Below are 24,404 nucleotides of genomic sequence, written 5' to 3'. Positions count from 1 at the left end.
CCAAAAGGGCTACCACGGCTCTGCGATTCTATAGGTTTCATAATTACTGGAAGAAAGAAAAAGATTCTCTCGCAAAAGGCTTTTCCTTGGTCTATTTCTAATAATATAAGCGTCATCCGTTAACGCAAAGAAAAGAAAAATATGTTCTCTAAGACGTCCAGATGTTTGTTAGAAACTCTTAAAATCATTGACTTGTATTCATCCATAGTTACAATTTCTTTCCAGTGTGTCGTCTGGTACGGCGCGATCAGCCTAGCCTCTATCCCAGCGCGGCTATCCATCGCCCGTTTGGAGCTCAGTAGGAATAGCCCCAGGAAGAGGATGATCACTGCTCCGGCTGGCAACACCGTGGTGCTGCACTGCAAAGAGCCGCAGTCGGAGCCCCCGGCTGTCCTCAGCTGGTGGAAGGATACTGGAAGGGTGAGTTGTGTTCAGTATAAAAAATCTTGGACCTCACAATGCCATCTCCTTACACTCACGATTTTGATACTCTTGATGCATATTCTTCATCTTCTTTCGTGTGCCAGGCTCATGTAACGACTACACATACTTGTTTAAATAAATAGTAGCCAGGACCTAACGCTTAACGCTAACCCTTAACGTGCCCTCCGAAATATGGGTCACGGATTTTAATATTAGGAGTATACTTTAAAGGACACCTTCGATGATATTTTCTTGTTTTGCAATAAACAGCAGCAGCGTGGTGGAATATATTCCATGCCTCCGGTTGATTGAGGGGAAGCCTGTGCCCAGCAGTGGGACGTATATGGACTGTTTATGTTATGTTTCAATAAAACTCTGGTGTACCTGATGAACAAAGGACACCACAGGTCCCGGGTTATCATAAGTCTCGATGCCGTAAGCCCATTTAGTCGTGATCAAGAAAATGCTCGAGCACTTATGGTTCTTCTTCTATCGTGTGGGTGGTGTGATCGTTGATCAACCTTCATATCCCCACTGGTAATCGAACCTAAGACCTCCGGATCGTGAGCCACCACCATTAGACCTGCTTTGCCAATATACCAGCGAACTCATCCATGCTAAGAGAAAATATGCTAAGATTAACTCTTACTTCCAGACATCTCGAAAGCAGCTAGACACTCCTCACGGCGTGCTGGTGATCCACAACGCGACAGCAGCAGACAGCGGCACGTACGGATGTACCGCCACCAACGAGATCAGCAGCCAGGTCGTTGACCTCCCGGAGACCACCTATCTGAAGGTGCAGCGGGAGAGTGGCAGAGGAGTCAGGTTGGTGACTTTGACTTTATTTACTATATAAAAAAATATGCGGTCGAATTGAGAACCTCCTCCTTTTTTGAAGTCGGTAAAAATATTTATTCAAACAAGGCACTGGTTTATAATAACAAAAAAAAAAAACAAGAGATATTACAACAGAACATTGGGTAGAAAAGAAATAGCTGTAAGTACTTTTGCGCTCAATATACCTTAAACACTTCTTTTCTTCTTTAGATTTCTTGAAGAAGACGAATACGTCGGTACAGTGGACAGCGAAGGGGTCCTAACAGTGCCTATCAGACCAGGCGGTGCTCTGAGGCTGTGGTGTGGTGCTGTGGATTCCCCCCCGCCGAGGGTCACGTGGACTAAAGAGGGGGAGAACATCCCTCGGCATCACGACAACGCGTTCGTCATTAACCCATTCACTTCTTTAGATGAGGTTTGTATTTGAACTTTTACTTTGCCTTTGTTTTAGTATAGGATCCAACCATAGAACCGATCTGTGCTCCGTGCTTCGGAAGGCACTTTAAACCGTTGATCCCGGTTACTACTTACTGATGTAAGTAAGGAGTCATTACATGAGCCATGTCAGGGTCTTTCTTTCTTTCTTTCTTTCTAGAACGACTTTCACCGAGCTGGTTAATGGATGAAAAGTATTTTATATTCAATTAAATATGTCAATAAATTTATTGTACTAAAAAAATTCAGTCCATAATGTTGGAAACAAAAAAAAAATTGTTAATTGATCATATTCTGGACTGAAATTTTTTAGGCAACCTACTTACTTACAACAACATACTTTTCATGCAGCTCGGTGAAAGTCATTCTATGGTGGGATCTTAGACTATTTTATTTGTCGCATTAGTCTACTTCTATTGTGTGGTTCGTGAGGTGGATGACCAACCTAATATACTTATGTAATGAATAACAATGATATGGGACAAGAGCCTCATATTTTTCACTAATTCGATAACCATTATAGTCTTATTAATTTTCCTTTTGGGTTCTACATATAGAATCCCAAATTATAATACTTAATAATAAGCACAATAGTATGAATGAAAGATTTTGTATTTGAATAAGCTCCATCAAGTGTCATTCACTTCGAAGGTAGGTTGGGGGTTATCCGGTCAAATGATCAAAATAATTAATTAATGTTCAAAATAGGGTTACTGTGAAATTTGAACGTCAAATATCCCATCACTTAGACACCTGTATGGCGGGGTAAGAAGTGGCAAGAAAACCCCAACTGCAGATGATACAGGACCTTACTGTCTCATTTTTTCCTTTTCTTTTATTTTTACCGACTTCAAAAAAGGAGGAGGTTCTCAATTCGACCGTATATTTTTTTTTTTTTTTTTTTTTTTTTTTTTTATGTTTGTTCGGGCATATCTTCGTCGTATATGAACCGATTTTGATAATTCTTTTTTTGTTTGAAAGGAGATATACCCAAGGGGGTCCCATGTCAAGGAAGTCAGGATCTGATGATGGAAGACCAGAGAAATCGAGGGGAATTTTCAAAAATCGTAGGAGCGACTAGTGCGTTTGTAAAGTCATATTGATCGGATCGATCTTTACGCTTCGGGAAAACTTCCCGACCTTCGAAAACTGGTCAGCATCAGGGAGATACCCTATGGCCTGGCAAAACTATACAACCTGGAGCAATTTTTCTTTCACGAAACGTATTTAAATCTTGATCAAATTCAATCGCCGGTGCAAAAAAACAAAATGGCGGAAAAAAAAGATGGCCGCCATACAAAATTTTGTCGATTTTGGAAGAAGCCCGTTTGGGTAAAAATAATGTATGGGGCGCTTACTCAAAACGTCATGTAGAGTACGGAAATACTTTCTGGTCACCAAAAACTCCTCCGCATCAGAGAGATACTCTACGGCCTGGCAAAACTATCGCACGTGAACCAATATTTCTTTCAGAGCACTTATTTAAATCTTGGTCAAATTCCATAGCGCGTAAAAAAAAACAAAATGGCGGAAAAACAAGATGGCCGCCATACACAATTTTGTTTTTTCAGAAAATGTCTCGGGATATAAAATATATATCGGGGTTGTGATCGGATCGTCATGTTAAGTATGGAAATACTTCCCGATTTTCGAAAACTGCTCCGCATCAGGGTGACACCCTACGGCCTGGCGAAACTATCACACCTGAACCAATTTTTCTTTCACGAAACCTATTTAAATCTTGGTCGAATTTAATGGCCGGTGAAAAAAATACAAAATGGCGAAAAAACAAGATGGCCGCCATACAAAATTTTGTTTTTCCAGAAAATGTCTTGGGGGTAAAAATGATGTATAGGGGTGTGATCGGAACGTCATCTTTGAAAACTGCTCCCAATCAGGGAGACATCCTACGGCCTGGCAAACCTATTGCACCTGGATTTTGTTTGTTTCCACGACACCCATTTAAATCTTGGTCAAATTCTATCGCCGGTGAAAAAAAACAAAATGGCGGAAAAACAAAATGGCCGCCATACGAAGAGGGACAGTTTCGAATAAACAGGACACGCGAGCTGCTTTAGCAGCGAGCGAACCACGCGAAATCTACTGTATCTATATGTATGCGTGAGTGTGTATGATAGCAGCTTCCACTGACAACCACATGTGTGTATGTACACATACACATGTGTGTGTGTGTGTGCGTGTGTGTGCGCGCGCGCGCCCGTGTGTGTGTGTGTGTGTGTGTGTGTGTGTGTGTGTGTGTGTGTGCGTGTGTCTGTGTGTGTGCGTGTATCTGTGTGTGTGCGTGTGTACGTGCGCGTGTGCTCGTGTGCGTTAGCGCGTGTGTGAGTGTGTGTGTGTAAACATGTTCATCAATAATAATTGTGATCACTACTAATAATATATTATATTATTATTTATATGAATATAAATCAGAAAATCTGTCTGTCTGCATCCTTGCTCGGTCTAACCATCACTTAAAATCGTAAAATAAAATAAAATTTTTAACAAAAAAAAAACCGACTTCAAACGCAAAACTAAAAAGCAATAAATAAATTTACTTCGCACAAAGTAATTAGTACGTATTTTCAATTAGTTAATTAATTTATAATTCTGAAGTCGGTGCCAAGTAAATGCTACAACAACCCTACTACAATATCAAATTAATATGTACACACAATATTGTTTAATACCTATATCAAAGCAATTACAAAACAATGTCAAACAAAAAATTACAAAACAATCAGTATTGAAAAATATATAAATCGGTACTTCGTTGTAGCATTTCCTTGGCACCGGCTTCAGAATTATAAATTAATTAACTAATTGAAAATACGTACTAATTACTTTGTGCGAAGTAAATTTATTTATTGCTTTTTAGTTTTGCGTTTGAAGTCGGTTTTTTTTTTGTTAAAAATTTTATTTTATTAGGGTTTCCAACCATCATCATCACCCTAGCATTATTCCGTTTTTCACAGGGTCCGCTTACCTAACCTGAAGATTTGACAGGTCCGATTTTTTACATCGTGAGGAAACCCACATTCCCAAGAAATGCATTTTCGGAGGTATGTGGTGTTGAGTGATAGAGTGAGAAACAGTGTGATAAGACAGAGATGTGGTGTAAAAGACGATATAGTGACAAAGATTGAGAAGGGAATGTTAGGTTGGTTTGGACACATAGAGCGGATGGAAGATAGTAGAATTGCGAAAGTGGTGTATAAAGCGAAAGTTGATGGTAGGCCTGGGAGAGGCAGACCCAGAAGAACATTGACCAAATTGGAGATGTTCTTAGGAGTTAAGAGAAAGGTTTATATCGATCTACACTGAACCCGCGTGCGTGTATGAAGCGATTGATGAATGTGGAGGAAGCAAGAGAAGTGTATCAGGATCGAAGCAAATGGAATTCTATAGTCTCTGCTTACCCGGGAAATAGGCGTGTTTTTATAAATGTATGTAACCTAACCTGTATTGGGCTGGTTTTCCATTCGCGGGTTGGAAGGTCAGACAGGCAGTCGCTTCTGTAAGAAACTGGACTTGTCAAATCTTGAGGTTAGGTAAGCGAACATTTCTATTCTATTCTAATGCTAGGGAGATGATGGTTTAATTTTTTTGGTAAAGTTTACTAAGTTTATTTGACTCCTTTCAGTGTTGATGGGTCATGATTGACTCTTGAATTGACATACCTTTGGTCTAATGACCCTGAATTTTTAGGGGATATTTCTTTTTTCTTTTATTTTTAGGGTTTCCAACCATCATCATCACCCTAGCATTATTCCGTTTTTCACAGGGTCCGCTTACCTAACCTGAAGATTTGACAGGTCCGATTTTTTACATCGTGAGGAAACCCACATTCCCAAGAAATGCATTTTCGGAGGTATGTGGTGTTGAGTGATAGAGTGAGAAACAGTGTGATAAGACAGAGATGTGGTGTAAAAGACGATATAGTGACAAAGATTGAGAAGGGAATGTTAGGTTGGTTTGGACACATAGAGCGGATGGAAGATAGTAGAATTGCGAAAGTGGTGTATAAAGCGAAAGTTGATGGTAGGCCTGGGAGAGGCAGACCCAGAAGAACATTGACCAAATTGGAGATGTTCTTAGGAGTTAAGAGAAAGGTTTATATCGATCTACACTGAACCCGCGTGCGTGTATGAAGCGATTGATGAATGTGGAGGAAGCAAGAGAAGTGTATCAGGATCGAAGCAAATGGAATTCTATAGTCTCTGCTTACCCGGGAAATAGGCGTGTTTTTATAAATGTATGTAACCTAACCTGTATTGGGCTGGTTTTCCATTCGCGGGTTGGAAGGTCAGACAGGCAGTCGCTTCTGTAAGAAACTGGACTTGTCAAATCTTGAGGTTAGGTAAGCGAACATTTCTATTCTATTCTAATGCTAGGGAGATGATGGTTTAATTTTTTTGGTAAAGTTTACTAAGTTTATTTGACTCCTTTCAGTGTTGATGGGTCATGATTGACTCTTGAATTGACATACCTTTGGTCTAATGACCCTGAATTTTTAGGGGATATACACATGCACGGCAAACCCTGCGCATCCGATCCGGCGTTCTTGGAAGGTGCTGGCGCTGCAGCCGCCTCGCTGGGAAGAGCCTGTTGCCAGCGTGAACACCACTGAGGGTTCCAGTGCCCATGTGGCGTGCGGCACCCCGTTCGGTCAGCCCCCGCCTGCCATATACTGGCTGCTCAATGCGGAGCCGCTGCGCGAAGCCAAGGGCATCAGGGCTAGTGGTAAGTGACAAGGCTTTATTGGTGGTCAGCAGAAGAAATATCTAAAGAGCATTTTTGACAACGAAGCATCACGCCTGTACCTCCGAAAGGGCGGGCAGAGGTGTGTAGTACCCTTATTATATAGGCTATTTGTATGTATGTTTATATATATTATATATAATATTTTTATATTATTAATATAATTTTTTTCTTTATATTATTTCGTTATATAAGTATATATTGTTCATTATTCTTTTTTAGCTATGTTGGTATCATTATATGTTTATTGCACCAGCCCGTGCTCCAATGCACAATCTTCTCTCACCCTAAGGTTGCCTGGTAGAAATTGCTGTTTAGCAATAAGGCCGCCTATTGTGCTTATCAAATCAAATCAAATATACTTTATTGCACAGAACTACATTTAAACAATCGGACATAACACATGAATACAGTACAATTTGGGCGGCCTTATTGCTCTAGAGCAATTTCTTTGCTTATGTTTTTATTCGTATGTTTATATCCTATATTATGTAAGAGAATCTTACGGTAGTACTATTTTTACATTAGATACACGCTCGGCCTGGTTTAAGGACCTCTGTTCATTCATCATCATCAATTTAAGAGCCACGCTCTTGTCGGTGTAGCATTTTCCATTCCAGTCTATCAAAGGCCAATTGCTTGACAAAAAAAAGGTTAACGTCGTGTCTTATAGGGAAGTCAAGGAATTGGCCTCTTTTCATTACTAATAATCAATCCATACATATAGGTAATTAATGTTAAGACATCCGGGAAGTACATCTGGAGCACTGGTGATCCCGAAACACAGGCTCTGGCTTATCTCGGGCGCCAGTCTCCACTCGTACATACCCTTCAATTGTGCATTATTTTGTGAAACCCATCTATGTACATTGTGGAGAACAAATAAAAAAAAGTACTAGGTTTTTTTAAGTTACTTCAACGAAGGACTTTCCAAGCTACGTTCACCAAAAACAATATAGATGGCGCTGTACAGATTTTCCTTCGTTTAACCTTCTCATTCGTACAGAGATATGCATCTTTTATCTTTGTTTTTGGGTATAAATGATGACCCTTTTTATTACGCCCAGGCACAATTATATCTTCCACCTATTACTATTCCAATCATAATTAAGAGATGCAATACAGATAGCAACATAATTCTATACATAATGTGATCCAAATATCAAGCAACAATTATTTTTGTATATGCTTCTGCCATTACATTGTATTTTGGAATAATTAGCAGAGATTATTATGATTAGAAAAGGTTTAATACGATCTACTCTGAACCGGTGTGCGTTTATGAAGCGATTGATGAATGTGGAGGAAGCAAGAGAAGTGTGTCAGGATCGAAGCAAATGGAACGGCCTCCGTGGTCCAGCGATTGAGCGTTGGGCTCACGATCCGGAGGTCCCGGGTTCGAATCCCGGTGGGGACATATCACAAAAATCACTTTGTGATCCCTAGTTTGGTTAGGACATTGCAGGCTGATCACCTGACTGTCCAAAAAATAAGATGATCCGTGCTTCGGAAGGCACGTTAAGCCGTTGGTCCAGGTTACTACTTACTGATGTAAGTAAGTAGTTGTTACATGAGCCATGTCAGGGGCCTTTGGCGGCTCAATAATAACCCTGACACTAGGGTTGATGAGGTTGGTAATTCACCTCTCAACCCACACGATAGAAGAAGAAGAAGCAAATGGAATTCTATAGGCCCTGCTTACCCCGGTGGGAATTAGGCGTGAGTTTATGTATGTATGTAGCAGAGATAAATGAAATAAATTGGTAATTTTCACGTTAAAGCTGTACAACGCCATCTATATTGTTTTTGGACAATGTAACCCGGAAAATCCATCAGTGGTACTAGATAATAGGAAATAGGTACTTTGAAAACTTCCTCTAGAAGTAAAATTGGAGAAAATTGCTTGTTTCCAAATAGAATATTTAATTTGAAATAAAGTAATATCATGTTAATAAAAAGGTTCCACGTAGGTATATATATATAAGTATAAATTATTAAATAATTATATTAAGTTGGATGTAATTAGCTTCGTAGTCCAAAACACGTGGAGGAAATGTTGCAAGGAAATAATTTTATTTTTCAGTCTAGTTTATGTTTTTTTTTCCTTTACAACAACCAAGCAAAAGGAAACAAAAGGGCCTTATTAATATTCGGCGAGTATTCGCCCCGCGACATCATTCGCTTCAGTTATATCTATTAAAATTGCTAGATATACTATCTAGCCACTACTATTTAATACACATAAATATAAAACATAAATAGCCTATATACGTCCCATTGAGGAGCTCGGTGGCGCAGCGGTAAACGCGCTCGGTCTGCGATTGTTGAAGTTAAGCAACTTGCGCAAAGGCCGGTCATAGGATAGGTGACCACAAAAAAAAAGTTTTCATCTCGAGCTCCTCCGTGCTTCGGAAGGCACGTTAAGCCGTTGGTCCCGGCTGCATTAGCAGTCGTTAATAACCACCAATCCGCACTGGGCCCGCGTGGTGGTTTAAGGCCCGATCTCGCTATCCATCCATAGGGAAGGCCCGTGCCCCAGCAGTGGGGACGTTAATGGGCTGGTGATGATGATGATACGTCCCACTGCTGGGCACAGTACTCCCCTCAATCAACCCCCAACAACAACAACAACTCAACTCCTTATTTGATACCTAAACTAAAAAATCTAGTGCCTTTCTAATTCAAAAGATATACACGTTAAACAATACTCCCGCCATCTTGACAAGTCAAGTCCCGCCAATTTGACGCTAATCAAATTTCATGATAATCGAAATGTGACAAATAAACTCACTTTTATGATTTCACATTTATGATTATTTATTAAACTTCTACGAGGCGAGACACGACAAACAATAAATAAATAAATTCATTTATTCCAGATTAACATAATTATCCATATCTAATAAATTAAATTAATACAATTATCATTCAAAATTATGATTAACAATTTAAAAAATAAAATAAAAAAATAAATAAAATAAAGTAAAGCAATGTCTCTCACGAGACCATTTTAGTAAATTTCAAGGTCCACTTACCTGACCTGATGTTGACAGGTCCAGCTTATTCAGAAGCAATTGCCAATCTGACCTCGGGTGGGAGGTCACAAGAAAAGTAGCCTAATAAGGACTAGTATATTTGTTTTAATAATTATTTAAATATTTACTTACCTACCTGTTAACTTTCTCGTCCGTGCCGAACAAAGTTCTAATTAGGGACAATTTGGAACTGCCGAATCTGTAAATTCGACCCTCTTGTTTAGTAACTATTGACCCAGTTGGATTCTAAATTTGCGGTGTTACTAGGTGGGGTTGGTTTAGAGGAGGCCTGTGCCCTGCAGTGGGACGGGGTGGCCCAACAGTGGGATGTATTAGGCTATTTATGTTTATGTATTGTTAGATAGTAACTGTGGTTTTGTGGTGCACCAACTTGTTTCTCGAACTCCGGTACCGGACTTGTACAAATTATTAATTTAACGGCCTCCGTGGTCCAGTCGTTTGAGCGTTGGGCTCACGATTCGGAGGTCCCGGGTTCAAATCCCGGTGGGGACACATCACGAAAATCACTTTGTGATCCCTAGTTTGGTTATAGGACATTGCAGGCTGATTACCTGATTGTCTGAAAGAAAGATGATCGGTGCTTCGGAAGGCACGTTAAGCCGTTGGTCCCGGTTACTACTTACTGATGTAAGTTAGTAGTCGTTACGTGAACCATGTCAGGGGCCTTTGGCGGCTCAATAATAACCCTGACACCAGGGTTGATGGGGTTGGTAGTCCACCTCACAATCCACACTATAGAAGAAGATTAATTTATCCACAGTTGGCTCGACCATTATAGTCGGCGATACGACTCGCCACTTTAACAGAAAGCTCGGTGAGGTATGGGTACTTAGTTCATCTTGCGATGTACCATGAGCTGCAAAAGTCCAATCAGTTTCTTGCAAAGTAATTAATTAACTGGTTGCACTTAAGACCTCCTGGTTACATGTCGTTTCTGTAATAGACCAAAAACACCTACAAAAATATAAATTTTATAATTATGATAACTAATGTTTCATAATTTTACCAGTGTTTACAAATAATACGCTGGGCTCAGTGACTGATCTTTTGCTCCTTGATTGTACCTCTAACTACCCCCATTGGGATATAGTCGTGAGCTTTTGTTGTATTATGTTTCAATATAGATAAAAAAAACAAATATTTATTTTTCAAAATTGGCTTACAAAGTTAGCGCTTTTTGAACGTCAAAAATTAAATTACATATTATGTAACTAGCTGTAAAACTACTACCACACCGGAATCTGTAACGCTGAGGAAAAGACGTGGCCAGAAAACCTCCCAGCACAGGGCCCTAGTCCTACTGTTTCATGTTTTCCTTTGTTTTTTTTTTTCAATCCAGTTTGTATTACTTATATAATTGTCAGTCAGTGGGTTTGCAGCTATATATATTATAATAATATAATAATAATAATAATAATAATAAACTTAAATACAATGGTATTCCAATTACAGTGGAAGGAAAGTGAAAAATAAAGAGTTTATGTGACTTTATCACAGAAACAGTGTTTTATGAGCTCCCTGACAGAAACAGGCCTGTCCACATACGCAGCACCCGATCACGAACATTAACATTTTACAATAGCTTCAATGCGTGGTACAAGTTAGGTCTGACAAAGTACAAAAGCCAGTGTTCTGACGTTCAGTAGCATAGTGATGTATCAGTGGAGATTAGGTCGATCGATTCTTCTCTATCTGTGTGTTACTAGGCACTCGCAACCTACGCTTCGCTCTATACTTTATTTTGTTGGATATGGAGCTATATTCTGTTGACGATTTTATGAAAAATTCACCCAATAGGGTCGATTAATCCTTTCAAATATTCTTCGTCTCAGACGCCCTGAGCCGAAGTTCGCGCCCAACTGGGCACCCTCAGGCCTGTTGTCTTAAACGTTGTACCGGGTGAGAGCCTTCAGCGCTTCCCATTTGTCCGGCCAATGAGTTAATGCCATCTGCGGCAAATCTACAATAAGTCACGTCAAAAAAAAATCTACGTGACCCATATGGGTTACGGACGTATGGAGGTAGACCGTCATGATCAGAATATGGATCACTGAACTGTCAACGTGTTAAGAATGCCGATTTTGAGCGGAGTTCGAGGAAGGGCTTGAGTGCGACTCAACTGAGAACGAAATCCAGGAAGAGTCGAGTGACCTAGAATACGGGTGTAGGTCACGTCAAAAAAACCCATTGCACATAGCGGGAGCGTGACTAATAATACAGCTGTCAGTGTTATGATAGCGTATATTATTATCCTGCTCGAATATGTATTTCGTTTGTAAAGAATCCGTGAAAGTCCTTTTCTGAAAACGTGTTACTTACAACGTAATGTCACGGGTTGAAGTGGTAAAGATTTATGCTGTGTACTTTCAATGTGATAATGAGAAAGCGTACTATTAAAGTGGCCAACTGAAAAATCTAAAGTAAAACTAATTTATTTATAATAAATCTCAAAAACAATGCTAATTAAGAAGAGCTATTATACTGTAGACGAATTTGTAAATGATAAGTTTTAATTCAAATTCAAAAATATCTTTATTCAGTAGGTAACATTGACAACACTTTGAATCGTCAATTTTTACATAACGAACGTCTCATCCGCCTAAAACTACTGCAGCTTCTCACAACCTGTATAGCCGGGGAAAAGAAGCTGCAAGAAAAACCTCGGCACAGGGCCCTAGACGTTCTTTAAAAAAATAAAAATAAACATAAAATATTGGTATACAATTGAGTAATTTAGCTGCCTAATATCAGTTCTCAGACAGTTAATCCCATGCATTCAAATCTTCTAAATAATCATACATACATACATACATACATAAACTCACGCCCGTAATCCCAAATGGGGTGGGCAGAGCCACAAGTAATCAAAGACAACTTGCAGCCACTGTTGATACGAAGTCCTAAGATGGATATGATGAACATTATGGTGATAAGGGATCAGATAGGGGATAAATAATCACTAACTTTATAATAACCTTTTTTGTAAAGTTTTTGTTTAACTACTGTCTTAAAACAGTTGAAAGGCAAATTCTGAATTGGGAATCTTATTGTAAAAACGTATACATTGCCCCTTAAAAGATTTAGTAATCTTATGTAATCGACTGACTTGTAATTTTAATACACACTGCCTCTCTTCCCTTCAACGTTGCTGTACCCTACAGGGTCCATGTTATAGTTCCTATGCCTATGTAACACCCCATTATATTACATGGAATGCAATAAACAATTGAGATTTGAATTGAGAATTGACCTATGCCCAAGAAGAAGTCATCGAGACAAACCTATTTTTAGCGAGGTTCGCAAATCAATGTACTTATATGTAATTTATAAAGTTTTATAAGTAAAAGATACTTTTTACCCATTGATCCAATTTTGATGACGTCAACGTTCTTACTTTAAGTACATTGTTTTTTCATTTTCAATGTCTAGCAATAAGTCCTAAAAATTGTGGGAGGGACATGATGGAAACGACTATGTTATCTTCACTAACTTGTTCAGTTTTTAGTCATAATCACTAATTGGGATATTAGTGATTATGACTAAAAACTGAACACTCCTACTTCTCACTCACTCGTCGCTCTCTCTATCATACTTCTTAACGTTCCGTATCATTTCGTAATAAGTATGGACTGAGTGTATTTTAGGATATTTTGCCATTCAAGTGAAGATATAATTATCCTTTGTCCGATTAGGTTCAGACCTGTACATCGAGCGAGCAGAGAAGAAACATGCGGGTATAGTGCAGTGCTTCGCGTGCAACGACCTCGGCTGCGCGTACGACGCCGCGCTGCTCACTGTCGTGCCCATGCAGATATCAGATCAGGTGAACATGCCATAAAAAGATAAAAGTTTAAAAACTAAAACCCGACTACGGAAAAAAGATGCCCTAAAAAGTATGTAATCGGTAAATATTTCTCTGTAATTCTTCCGAATACATTTTTAGGAGATAATGGTTAAATGCCGTGGTAAGCAAACTCTTAACAGAATGGCATTCGACCATGGCTATCTCCGGGTCGGGTAATAAGAATGAAGTATAATACTACATCCCCCCCGGTTGATTGAGGGGAGGCCTGTGCCCAGCAGTGGGACGTATATAGGCAGTTTATGTTATGTTATAATACTACATATTGAACGGTTACTCTCTGCCTCACAATTCGTATCTGGCGCCGACCGATGGCAACACTGACGCGTAAATGTCAAGACGCGTATCTTAGTTTTAATTTCTTATTTTTATTAATATCATAGTTTTTAGCCGATTAATTTACTTGTATTTGTATTAATTTTAGTATATAAAGTGTGTAAAATATAAATTTGTGTATTTGAAGTGGAAAAAATTGTGTAAATTCAAATCAGCTGATTGTCGTACGAAGACCAACGGACACCGACGTTACGAATTCGAAAATACGGACTAAAACCTGGGGAGTATTGCTTTTGTTCTATATTATTACATTAGCTAGCGATAAATATTATTGCTATAACATAATAGTACATAGATCACACCAGAGATTAAAGTCCAACCTCACACCCGGCACCGTTGTAGTCTCGCTTTGTTTTTGACGTTAAGTAAAAACAAAGTTGACGACAAAAGCAACGGAAACACACAATATTTTCTGCTTATTTGCACACTTGCAATAACATTATATTGTTAGCAATATATTGTTTGTTGTAGCAGTGTAAAACATTACTTTTTACTCCACAAATTAGACATACTTAAATAACATAATACAGACATACACATAGCATTCCGTTATGTAGGTACTTATTGTTGTTTACTAAGTAAAATAATTATTATAGGTATTTTCTATTTTTCTTGGAATAGTTACTGCTGCCTTTCCTTTATTATTTCAGATTCTGTCTAGTATGGCTCCCTGCAGCAAAAAGGAATTAGAACAAAAACTGAAGCAAGCCCTTCTTGAACTACAGGCATCTCAAGAGGAATGCAAGAAGCTTCTAGAAGAACATGAAGAGAGTGAGGCAGAAGTAATAAATATAAATAATAGAATACTGTTTTTAAAGAACGAGCTCACTGAGTTAGATGGTCGGTATAAGGACTTACAGGAGCAACGGGACCACTTACAATCCGTGATCAACTCACAGGAGGAATGTCAAAACAACCATGAGGCTGCTCTAAATCGTATCAGAGAACTAGAGCAACAGGTTGCTGTAGCCTATAATACAATAAAAGCTCATGAGGACCAACATTCTACCAATGAGTCACAACAAACTTTGGCATTATACAATGAGTTAGTCCATGAAGAAAATTGCCAAAATAATGAGTCCATGACCATAGATCTCACTTCAATGAGCGATAAATATAGTGATGATGATGAAGGTTATGAAGAAAAATATAAATTACGACAAGAAAATTGTGAGCTCCAACGCCAATTAGCCCGAATACAGCAACTATATGACAATGCACAGAAGGAAATTGCCGAACACATCAAGGCAACAGAGTCCCTGGTAATTAACACGGAACGGCTTGAGTCTCTGGTGCACGACCGAAACCTGGAGCTGGAAACACTACGCGCCAAAACAAGCAGCGAGTCTAGAGAGGATTTGCAGCGCGGGGGGCTGGTCGTAGATTCTGGAGCCTCACCGTCCACCGGCGCCGCGTGTACCACGCGCCGCGAGACCGCGCCGCGAGGTACCACGCCCCGTAGGGCTGTGAGACGCAACGCCGCGCCGCCCAGTGCCGCGTCGCCTAGTGCTGCGCCGGCCAGGGCCAAATCACGCAGGGTTACAACACGCAGAGCCGCGCCGCCCATCGCCGCGTCGCCTATTGCTGCGCCGGCCAGGGCTGCATCGCGTAGGGCTGCGACACGCAGAGCCGCGCCGCCCAGTGCCGCGTCGCCTAGTGCTGCGCCGGCCAGGGCCGCATCGCGTAGGGTTGCGACACGCAGAGTCGCGCCGCCCAGTTTCGCGTCGCCTAGTGCTGCGTCGGCAAGGGCCACGCCGCGTAGGGCTGCGTCACGCAGAGCAGCGAAATGCAGTGCCGTGCTCCCCGCCGGTGCGCCGCTGGCCGCAGTGATGTGCGACACCGCACCGCCCAACAACGAGCCGCCGTGTGCCGCGCTGCCAAGTGTCGCGCCGGCCGGCGATGTGCCGCCGGGAGCCGAGCCGCGGAGGGTCGGAGCTCGCGGAGCCTCTCGGCGCGGGGCGTCAGCGACAGCGCCACCGCCCGCGGCGCCCGCGCCCGCTGCGCCGACAGGTGGGGCGCTGCGAGGGCCCGAAAAGGTCGCGACCGCATTGCCAAACATCGTCGCGCCCCAGAAAGACTGTGTCCCACGTCTAGCGAAAAAGACTGTTGTGTTCTCGGACGATATAGGCATAGGTTTAGGACTACTTCTAAAAAACTCTTTTGATCATGACATTATTAATGTGTGCATGCCTGGCGCGTCATATTCGCAAATCATCACAAAATTATTCCAGTGTAAATATGATGCAAACACTACCGTTATTCTTTTAGTAGGCAATAGTACAGGGCTCACAAAAGAGCAATTGACTAGGTATCATAGGTCACTAATGACTGTTGAGTGTGGAAACTTAATTATTTGTTCTTTTCCATACTCAAATACATTAGCTAGTGAGGAAAATAATTATATATTTTCTCTCAACCAACACCTTTATAACAGAACCTGTCATCATAGTAATATTATTTATTTAGATTTGAATAAGTTTATTCGAAATTGTATAATAACGACAGATAGAATATATCTATCTAAGTACTTTAAAAAAATTATATGTTCAGTACTAGTTTTTTATATTACAGACACTTCTGCCAGACCAGGCAGTAAACTTATTGACTGTACTGTCTTTTACAGTACAAAACTTTTTATTGACGGTAGTCAGCCATGTACCACGAATGGTACTTCATCTTTAAACTAGACAATAAGACAAAAGAGAAGCTTGGAATATTAAAACTAGTTCACCAAAATATTCAAGGCTTCTCTGGCAAAGAATTAGACGTAGAATTATTTTTAGAGACATTTTTTATTGACATTTTATGTATTACAGAGCATTGGTTGAAGGATTATGAATTGTTATTCGGTTTTAAAAATTATCATTTCGCTAGCGCTTTCTGTCGAAAGATCAAATTACGTGGTGGCTCCCTTATTTTTATCAGAAATAGTTTAAAATATAAAGAACGCAAAGATATTACTGGACTTTCGATAGAGGGCACTATGGAGATTTCATGTATAGAAACAGAGAAACATATTGTTGTAGCCGTATACAGACCCCCATACAGTGCTAACTTCACAGTTTTTGAATCAGTGATGGAAAATGTACTGAAGGTCATATCTAAAAGTAATAAAGCCATTATAGTGTGTGGAGATTTTAACGTTGATTTATATGAAGTAGATTCAATTACAACTAGATTTCTAAGTTTGTTTACATCTTTTAACCTTGTTAATATATTTATGGAGCCAACTAGAATTACAGAAACAACTGCCTCATGTTTAGATAACGTTTTTTGCAATTGTGACTTTCAAGACAACAGTATCCTTAACTGTTTTAAGTCAGATCACAGTGGGCAGCTGGTCAGTTTTCCAGTACTTAAAAATGTTCAGAAAATTAAATTTCGTACACGACCCATCACTGATACTCGGATAGAGAAATATCGAAATAGTCTTATAAGTAACTTACCTTGTCCAAACTTTGATACAGACAATCCTGACGATTTTTACAGGGATTTCTTTACTATTATCCATAAAGAATTTGAAAATAATTTTCCTCAAAAGGTAGTTACCAACAGTCAATCATTCAAGTTCAGTGACTGGGCTACCGTAGGCATTCGCAAAAGTAGAAATACTCTTTATTCTTTATATGAGGAAAAAACGTATACACACACTGATAGTTTTAAAAGCTACGTCAAAAATTATTCTAAAATATTTCGAAAAGTGTGTTATACAGCCAAACAGATGCATATTAGTAGTAAAATAAAGACCGCGGATAATAAAATAAAGGCAGTTTGGCAAGTAATAAATAGCGAAACAAAGGCTTCGAAACCGCGTGAATTAGAATATAATATAGAATCGAGCACTGGGTTAGTTAAACAAGATAAAGATGTAGCTGAAGTTTTTGATAAATTCTTTACGAACATCCCTGTAAAAACTACAGAATCTCTCAGGTCCTCTCCTGTTCAAGCTGATATATTGTTGAAAAGTAATGTTACTGCTTGCACTGAATTATTTGATTTTAAACGCGTTGATCCGAGTAGTATTGTTAAAGTATTCAAACAGCTGAAACTTAAAACCTCGAAAGATTTATGGGGATTGTCTGTCAAATTGATGAGCTCTGTTATTGATATCTTAGCACCATATCTAGCTTACATTTTTAATATGAGTGTTGAAAATAGCACTTTTCCAAATTTAATGAAAATCAGTAAAGTTATACCTCTTTTTAAATCGGGCACAAAATCAGACCCCACGAATTATAGACCGGTTTCTATTCTACCAGTACTTAGTAAAATTTTCGAGAAAATTATTCTCGACCAACTGCTATGTCATTTTAATTTAAATAACTTACTTCACAGCCAGCAGTTTGGTTTTACTAAGGGTCGGTCTACAACAGACGCGAGTGTCACATTTGTTCGACACATTTTCGATGCTTGGGAGAAGTCGCAGAATGCCGTAGGAGTATTCTGTGACTTGTCTAAGGCATTCGACTGCGTGGATCACGAGACCTTGCTTTTGAAATTGAGGCACTATGGATTAAATAATGGAGCTCTCAGTTTGTTAAATTCATATCTAGGTGATAGGATACAAAAGGTACAAATCAATAGTACGACTTCTTCGGGCTCTCATGTTCAAATGGGAGTTCCTCAAGGATCCATTTTGGGGCCGTTCCTTTTTTTAGTGTACATAAATGATTTACCTTATGTAGTACAGAACCAAGCTGACATTGTACTGTTCGCGGATGATACTTCTCTTATATTTAAAATCGATAGAAAGTTAGAGGAACTTGACGAAGCAAACAGCGCTGTGTCGCAGGTTCTAAGCTGGTTTACAGTAAATAACCTAGTTCTAAATGCTAAGAAAACGAAGTGTATTAAATTTGTTCTACCAAACGTAAAGAAAGTAAATAATAACATTAAAATTAACGACGAGAAACTAGATTTTGTTGAACACACCGTTTTCTTAGGAATTACTGTAGATTCAAAACTTCAATGGGGCCCACATATTGTATCACTAGCGGGCAAGCTAAGTTCAGCAGCATATGCCGTCAGAAGAATCCGACAACTCACAGATGTACCCACTGCTAGACTTGTCTACTTCAGCTACTTCCACAGCATAATGTCTTACGGTATTTTATTGTGGGGTCGAGCCGCTGATGTAGAAACTATTTTCATTATTCAAAAAAGGGCAGTTCGCGCTATTTATAATCTGCGTTGTCGGGACTCTTTAAGGGAGCTGTTTAAAGAAATAAATATACTGACGGTCGCAAGTCAATATATTTATGAAAACATTATGTATGTGCGTAAAAATGTATCTCTCCTTCCGAGAAACTGTGAAAGGCATACTTACAATACAAGGAATAAAAATAAAATTGTTGTTCAAAATTCTAGATTAAGTAAATTAAATTCATCTTTTTTGGGGTTATGTATACGTTTTTACAATAAAATACCAGATAATATTTTAAATTTGTCAGAGAACAAATTTAAAGCTCACGTGAAGCTTACTTTATGTAAAAAAGCCTATTATAAGATTAATGATTACCTAAATGATAAAAATGTCTGGTATTGAATGTGTTCCTCTAGTTATTAAATAACTTGTAATGTACCCTCATTGATTTAAAAGATGTGTTGCTGTTGCAGTTTCTTGTCATTTCTTCTCCTCAGCCATAACACCTTGCGAAATGACGTAAATTCAAAAATGTTACATTGACCTTCAACAAGTTTATCCATGATAATTACGTTGAATAAATGATTCTGATTCTGATTCTGATTCCTCACTCCCTCTGGGTCTTACTTTAGTCGTAAAAGACCGTAAGCTTCTAAGGAGTAAGGGAGAACGCGCGAACAGTCTGTCTCGCTTGTACTTACGCGTTAGACGGCGCACGGTAAAGGAATATATTGAATTTATCAAAGATAAAGATAGAAGGATATTTAGATGGGTGAGAATTAATGATTTTGGTTTTTTTTTAGCAATATCCTGCGGAAACATCGGCTATGCATTTCCCATCTCAGTCACCGAAACGACATAACAGGAAGAATCCTCGAAAGCATAAAGGTAATTATTTGCATTCTTCTCTTCTTCTCTCGTGTGGGTTATTGTGAGATAATTTTTCGCGACAAGATTGCGACGCCATCAACTCTGAAGGCTCTGCACGGCAACCGCGCCGCGCTTGGAGCGAATTATAGAAAAGACTAGGTTTTGCCCTCGGCTTCGCTCGCGTTAAGTTCGGGGTAACACGGTTCTCCTTTCCTTAATTAGAACACAGAAGAGAACTCAGAACAGAATATTATTCTAATACGCTACTGTAGATGATATTATATGTCATTCGATTAGGGGGATAGAATGTAAAGTTTTTAGCTTCCTACCTTGATAAGTCCCATATAAAATGTCACCCCTCATTTTAACGAAGAGACGATAAAAAGTAGCCTATGTCACTCTCCATCCCTTTAACTATCTCCATTTAAAAATCACGTCATTTTGTCGCTCTGCTTCGATGTGAAAGACGGATAAACAAACAGACACTCACACACTTTCCCATTTATAATGTTAGTATGGATTTCGACCAATAGACGCAGCGAATGCTATCTACGTGGATATACATCGCACGGGTATTGGTCAAAGCCCTAGATATAATTCGCGTCGTGTGCGGCGAGGTAGCCGTCTATATACTATCCAGGGTACTATATTAAAAATCCCCAATAACCGCGTAAACCTCATACCATGTATAACAGCATATCTCCGAAGAAAGAAAAAGTAAAAAAAGAAAAAAACTGAGAGGGAGATAAAATCTAATCATGAATTAAAACAATATATGTTAAGTATATAATAATCCTGATTTTAATATACGATATTGTTATGAAACGATGTAGCTGAATGAAGTCTATGTACTTTCTTTACTCCCAGTTCACCATGGGAGCGGACTATTCTATGCGTGCGTAAATGCGTGTATGTAAATACGTGTGCGTAAATGCGTGTACTGAAATGCGTGTATTTATTCCAGCTGTGTTGATCCCACCATCGCGGCCGAATGTCACCCGCATGTCTGACGAGAGTGTTATGGTTACGTGGTCACATGTCAACCATGGGCTGCCTATCCAGTTCTATAAGGTACATTTTATTGTTTAACTAAATATTGGATTAATGCTCTCTGTTTTATCATAGCACTACGTTGCTCCATCGCGAGTTGGTGGAGGCTTTTTTTTGCGCCTAAGAGCCAGCGCCAGCGGTTTGACAGCAAAAAGAGCTGACAGAAAATATTTGTAGCTTATAGTGAAATCTACGAAAGCGCCTTTTTGAAGAATCACATTCGGATGTGATTTCTCTCGCAATAGACAAGCCAGTTTCAACTCAGGTAATAATTTGTTGTCTAAATTCTTCTTATCGTGTCGATGGCAAACTAAATAGTATCGGCCCAAAACTTGGCGACAAGTATGGCGCTATCTGCATTAGATCCTCCTACGTGCAGGTGTTCGGGCACGCAGGACACGATGTAAGATGTTCCATCGTTTGGGGAACAGTGCCGCACTTGCACTTTAAGGCCGAGCCATCCGAGAAACCCCACCTAAACAAATTGTCCTTACTTCGGCCCACTTGAGTCCGAAGTCTATTTAGAGACTTCCAGGTAAGCCAAGGCAAATCAAGACCTGGCGGAAGTCTCACGGACGGCGAAACAAAAGGTTTTGGAAGGTGCATCCGTTCCTGCCAGATCCGGCATCTTTCCTCTGTCTCTATCTAAATTGATACCCGGAATAAAATTAATTGAAAGATACCTGTTATATATGGGCCGGGAAAATATAAAACACCTCGATCGTTTTGTAATTAAAGGCTTTTGCGTGTGGGCAACTAAAGGGCGTCGTGCGCAAGCGAAGAGGTTAGCCAGAGACACCAAAAAGAAAATGTCAAATAAGTGACGCGGCGCGGCGAGCGCCATGTAGCGCCGAGATTCGGTTGCCCCACGAAAATATTGCCGCTTTATTTTTAAATTGAGCACATTTAAATTGTGTCGCTAATAATATCGATGTTCTGCTTAATAAGGCGTTTACTTGTTTTCACTACAAGGCGACGGTATGTAGTATATGTGTGAATCCTCAAAATATCCACGAAATTATGCAATTTTATTTTATACCCTGGTTATACTGACAACTCGTATTCGCCTGGGTACAACTTTTATTGTACACTTCTTTGATAAATTATAACAGCAAAAACCGCATGCAAATTCATTATGTGGTTCTCAAGAGTATTCCTAACATACGAGACCTCCTTTTAAACTAAAGTCGTGATCTAACTAGGCGATATTAAATTGTCGATGGCGAGCGACATGTAAAAAAGAATTAAAGTTCACGACTATAACCCAATTGGGGTGGCAAGAGCTACAAGATGAACTAAGTAGCCATGTCTCACCGAACTTTTTGTTAGACATACGTGATAGGTGAGCCGTATCGCCGACTATAATGGTCGAGCCAATCGTGTTAGTCAGAACTGCACTTAAGATGAATCGGCCTCCGTGGTCCAGTGGTTGAGCGTTGGGCTCAAAATGGCCACATCGAAGCAATTCATCTGAAAAAGCAATATTGCTATTTGACATTTGTTTGCATTGCGCACTTACTTTTATATGCGCAAATGTCAAAATGAAATATTGCTTTTCCAGATGAATTGCTTCGATGTGGCCATTTTAACCCCCCAGCACGAGCACGTTCCACATATTTATATTGGTACCAACATTATATTTTTTTTTGTCACAGGTTCAATACAGAGAGGTAACAGCAAACTCGTCAAGCAACCAGTGGCATACAGAGAGCTACGACATTCCTCCTCACATACATTCGTATGAAGTTGACCAACTGATACCTGACAGATTCTATAAGTAAGTACCATGATGACCATCTATTAATACATTAAAATTTGATAGGAGGATATAAATGTAGTATATAACCAATAGCAAAATAGGCAATAGCAAAGGAGATATCCCCCCCACCTCCCGCGGTACAGCAACCGCGAATTGGCTACTTGACAGTTTTTGGGATAAGTATTTTAAAAATTACAAACGCTTATTTTGTACCTCTTAAAATATTTTATTTTCTCGAAAAAGCTTTATATTTATTTTTTTATTTATAATTTATTTTCTAATAAAAACAATGTTACAAACACTGGAATACAGACATCGGTAAACCTGCAAAATATGAAAGGGTAAAACATATTTCTATTCTTTAATTTATCGATCACTTCAAGTGATCTGAAACCTGACATGATAGTTTTTTGATTATTTTGTGATATGTCACGTCACACGAAGCTCAATCATGGCCGCCCGTGTTTTGGGTCTTGTAATACACAGATAAAAAAACGCATTCAAATTAAATTGTTGACAGTTTTCCTGGCTGAAATGGACAGAAACTTTTTAAAACGCCTTTTGATGTTTGTAATGTATTTTATTTACCATCAAATGGCGGATACGAAGCTTTTTGCTGCAGGTGCGGCCAGTGCAACATAACGCGTCAAAAATAAAACCTTTTTCATGAAGTTACCACTGACAGTGGGATTACAAACAACTGGCTGTTTCCATTGCGAGCGTTTTGTTTTATATTTTTAATTAACTAGCGTTGGTACATGCGAAAAACAAATAGAGGATATTTTAGGAAACCGAATGTATTTTATAACGATTAAAATATTGAAATTGGAAATGGATAATCAAACAGGTGGATTTTTCTATTCAAAATATAACATGAATAGGTTTTTATATTGAAATTGGAGTCGATTTTTGCGGACACAATTTTTAATTTTAGATCGATAGTTTTAAAATTGTACTTACCCATTAAACTATAAATTAAAAAAAAAACATGTTTTGTCACTTTCTTGCATTTTTTGTAAGTGAAGGATGGCAATAAAGTGAAAGGAACCGCCAATGATTGATGGTAAATCTTTGGAATGCTACATAACTCATCTCTATAGGTGACGACACCTAAATGGCTGTTTGTTTAATATTGTTAACTAATGTTATTATTTTGTATCGTCGTTTTGTATTGGTCTTATAATAAAAAAAAAATCATTTTCTCCTTTCTTCTTCTTCTTTTTATTTCTCTTTTTTCTTTTCTTTTTTTTCCTCGACGGGATCAGCTAGTCTACATTATATACATAAGTACATAAACTCACACCTACTTCCCACCGGGGTAATCAGAGACTATGGAGCTTCGATCCTGCCAAGTGTTACAGAGACACTTCTCTTGCTTCCTCCACATTCACCAATCGTTTCATACACGCATGCCTACTCTGAACGTACGTACTCTGAACCAGCATTCAGAGTACATTGTATACTGTCAAAAAGTACCTACTTGCGTTTTTCTGACGTTCACTCTTGTACCATGACATTCTCTCTTTTCGCCATCAGGTTTCGCGTAGCAGCAGTATATTCGAACCAAGACAACAAGTCGGGAAAGAGCAGTGTGAAGTTCCACTTGCGGCGCGGCGGTCCCCCGCCCCCCGCGCCCGTCTTCACCAAGGCCGTAGCACTGTCTACCAACACCATACAACTCAATTGGACTGTAAGTAAACGAGATAATACATAAAGTATAAAATAAGTACTTACAGAGTAACTGCTGAACAGAAAGCGTATCGGTAGAAGTAGCGTCCTGGGGGGTTAAAATGGCCACATAGAAGCAATTCATCTGAGAAAGCAATATTCCTATTTGACATTAGTGTGCATTGCGCACTTACTTTTATA

At 39.3% G+C, this 24,404-nt stretch overlaps 1 protein-coding gene across 1 annotated transcript in view; it reads left to right on the top strand.

Annotated features, from left to right (window-relative positions):
• Positions 1 to 24,404, top strand: part of LOC126373297 (interference hedgehog-like) — a 65,517-nt gene that overhangs the window by 32,811 nt on the left and 8,302 nt on the right. Inside the window, exons 4-12 of the mRNA XM_050019399.1 lie at positions 226 to 420; positions 1,079 to 1,251; positions 1,474 to 1,678; positions 6,216 to 6,441; positions 13,208 to 13,338; positions 19,660 to 19,744; positions 20,691 to 20,797; positions 22,432 to 22,553; positions 24,072 to 24,225. Of these exons, the coding sequence (XP_049875356.1) occupies positions 226 to 420; positions 1,079 to 1,251; positions 1,474 to 1,678; positions 6,216 to 6,441; positions 13,208 to 13,338; positions 19,660 to 19,744; positions 20,691 to 20,797; positions 22,432 to 22,553; positions 24,072 to 24,225 (1,398 nt within the window). The remainder of the gene's footprint in view (positions 1 to 225; positions 421 to 1,078; positions 1,252 to 1,473; positions 1,679 to 6,215; positions 6,442 to 13,207; positions 13,339 to 19,659; positions 19,745 to 20,690; positions 20,798 to 22,431; positions 22,554 to 24,071; positions 24,226 to 24,404) is intronic.

Source organism: Pectinophora gossypiella, chromosome 15, assembly GCF_024362695.1.
Source record: "Pectinophora gossypiella chromosome 15, ilPecGoss1.1, whole genome shotgun sequence".
In the NCBI taxonomy this organism is placed as follows: Eukaryota; Metazoa; Arthropoda; class Insecta; order Lepidoptera; family Gelechiidae; genus Pectinophora; species Pectinophora gossypiella.
Note: the sequence above shows the minus strand (reverse complement) of the source record. Positions and strands in the feature narration are given on the sequence as shown.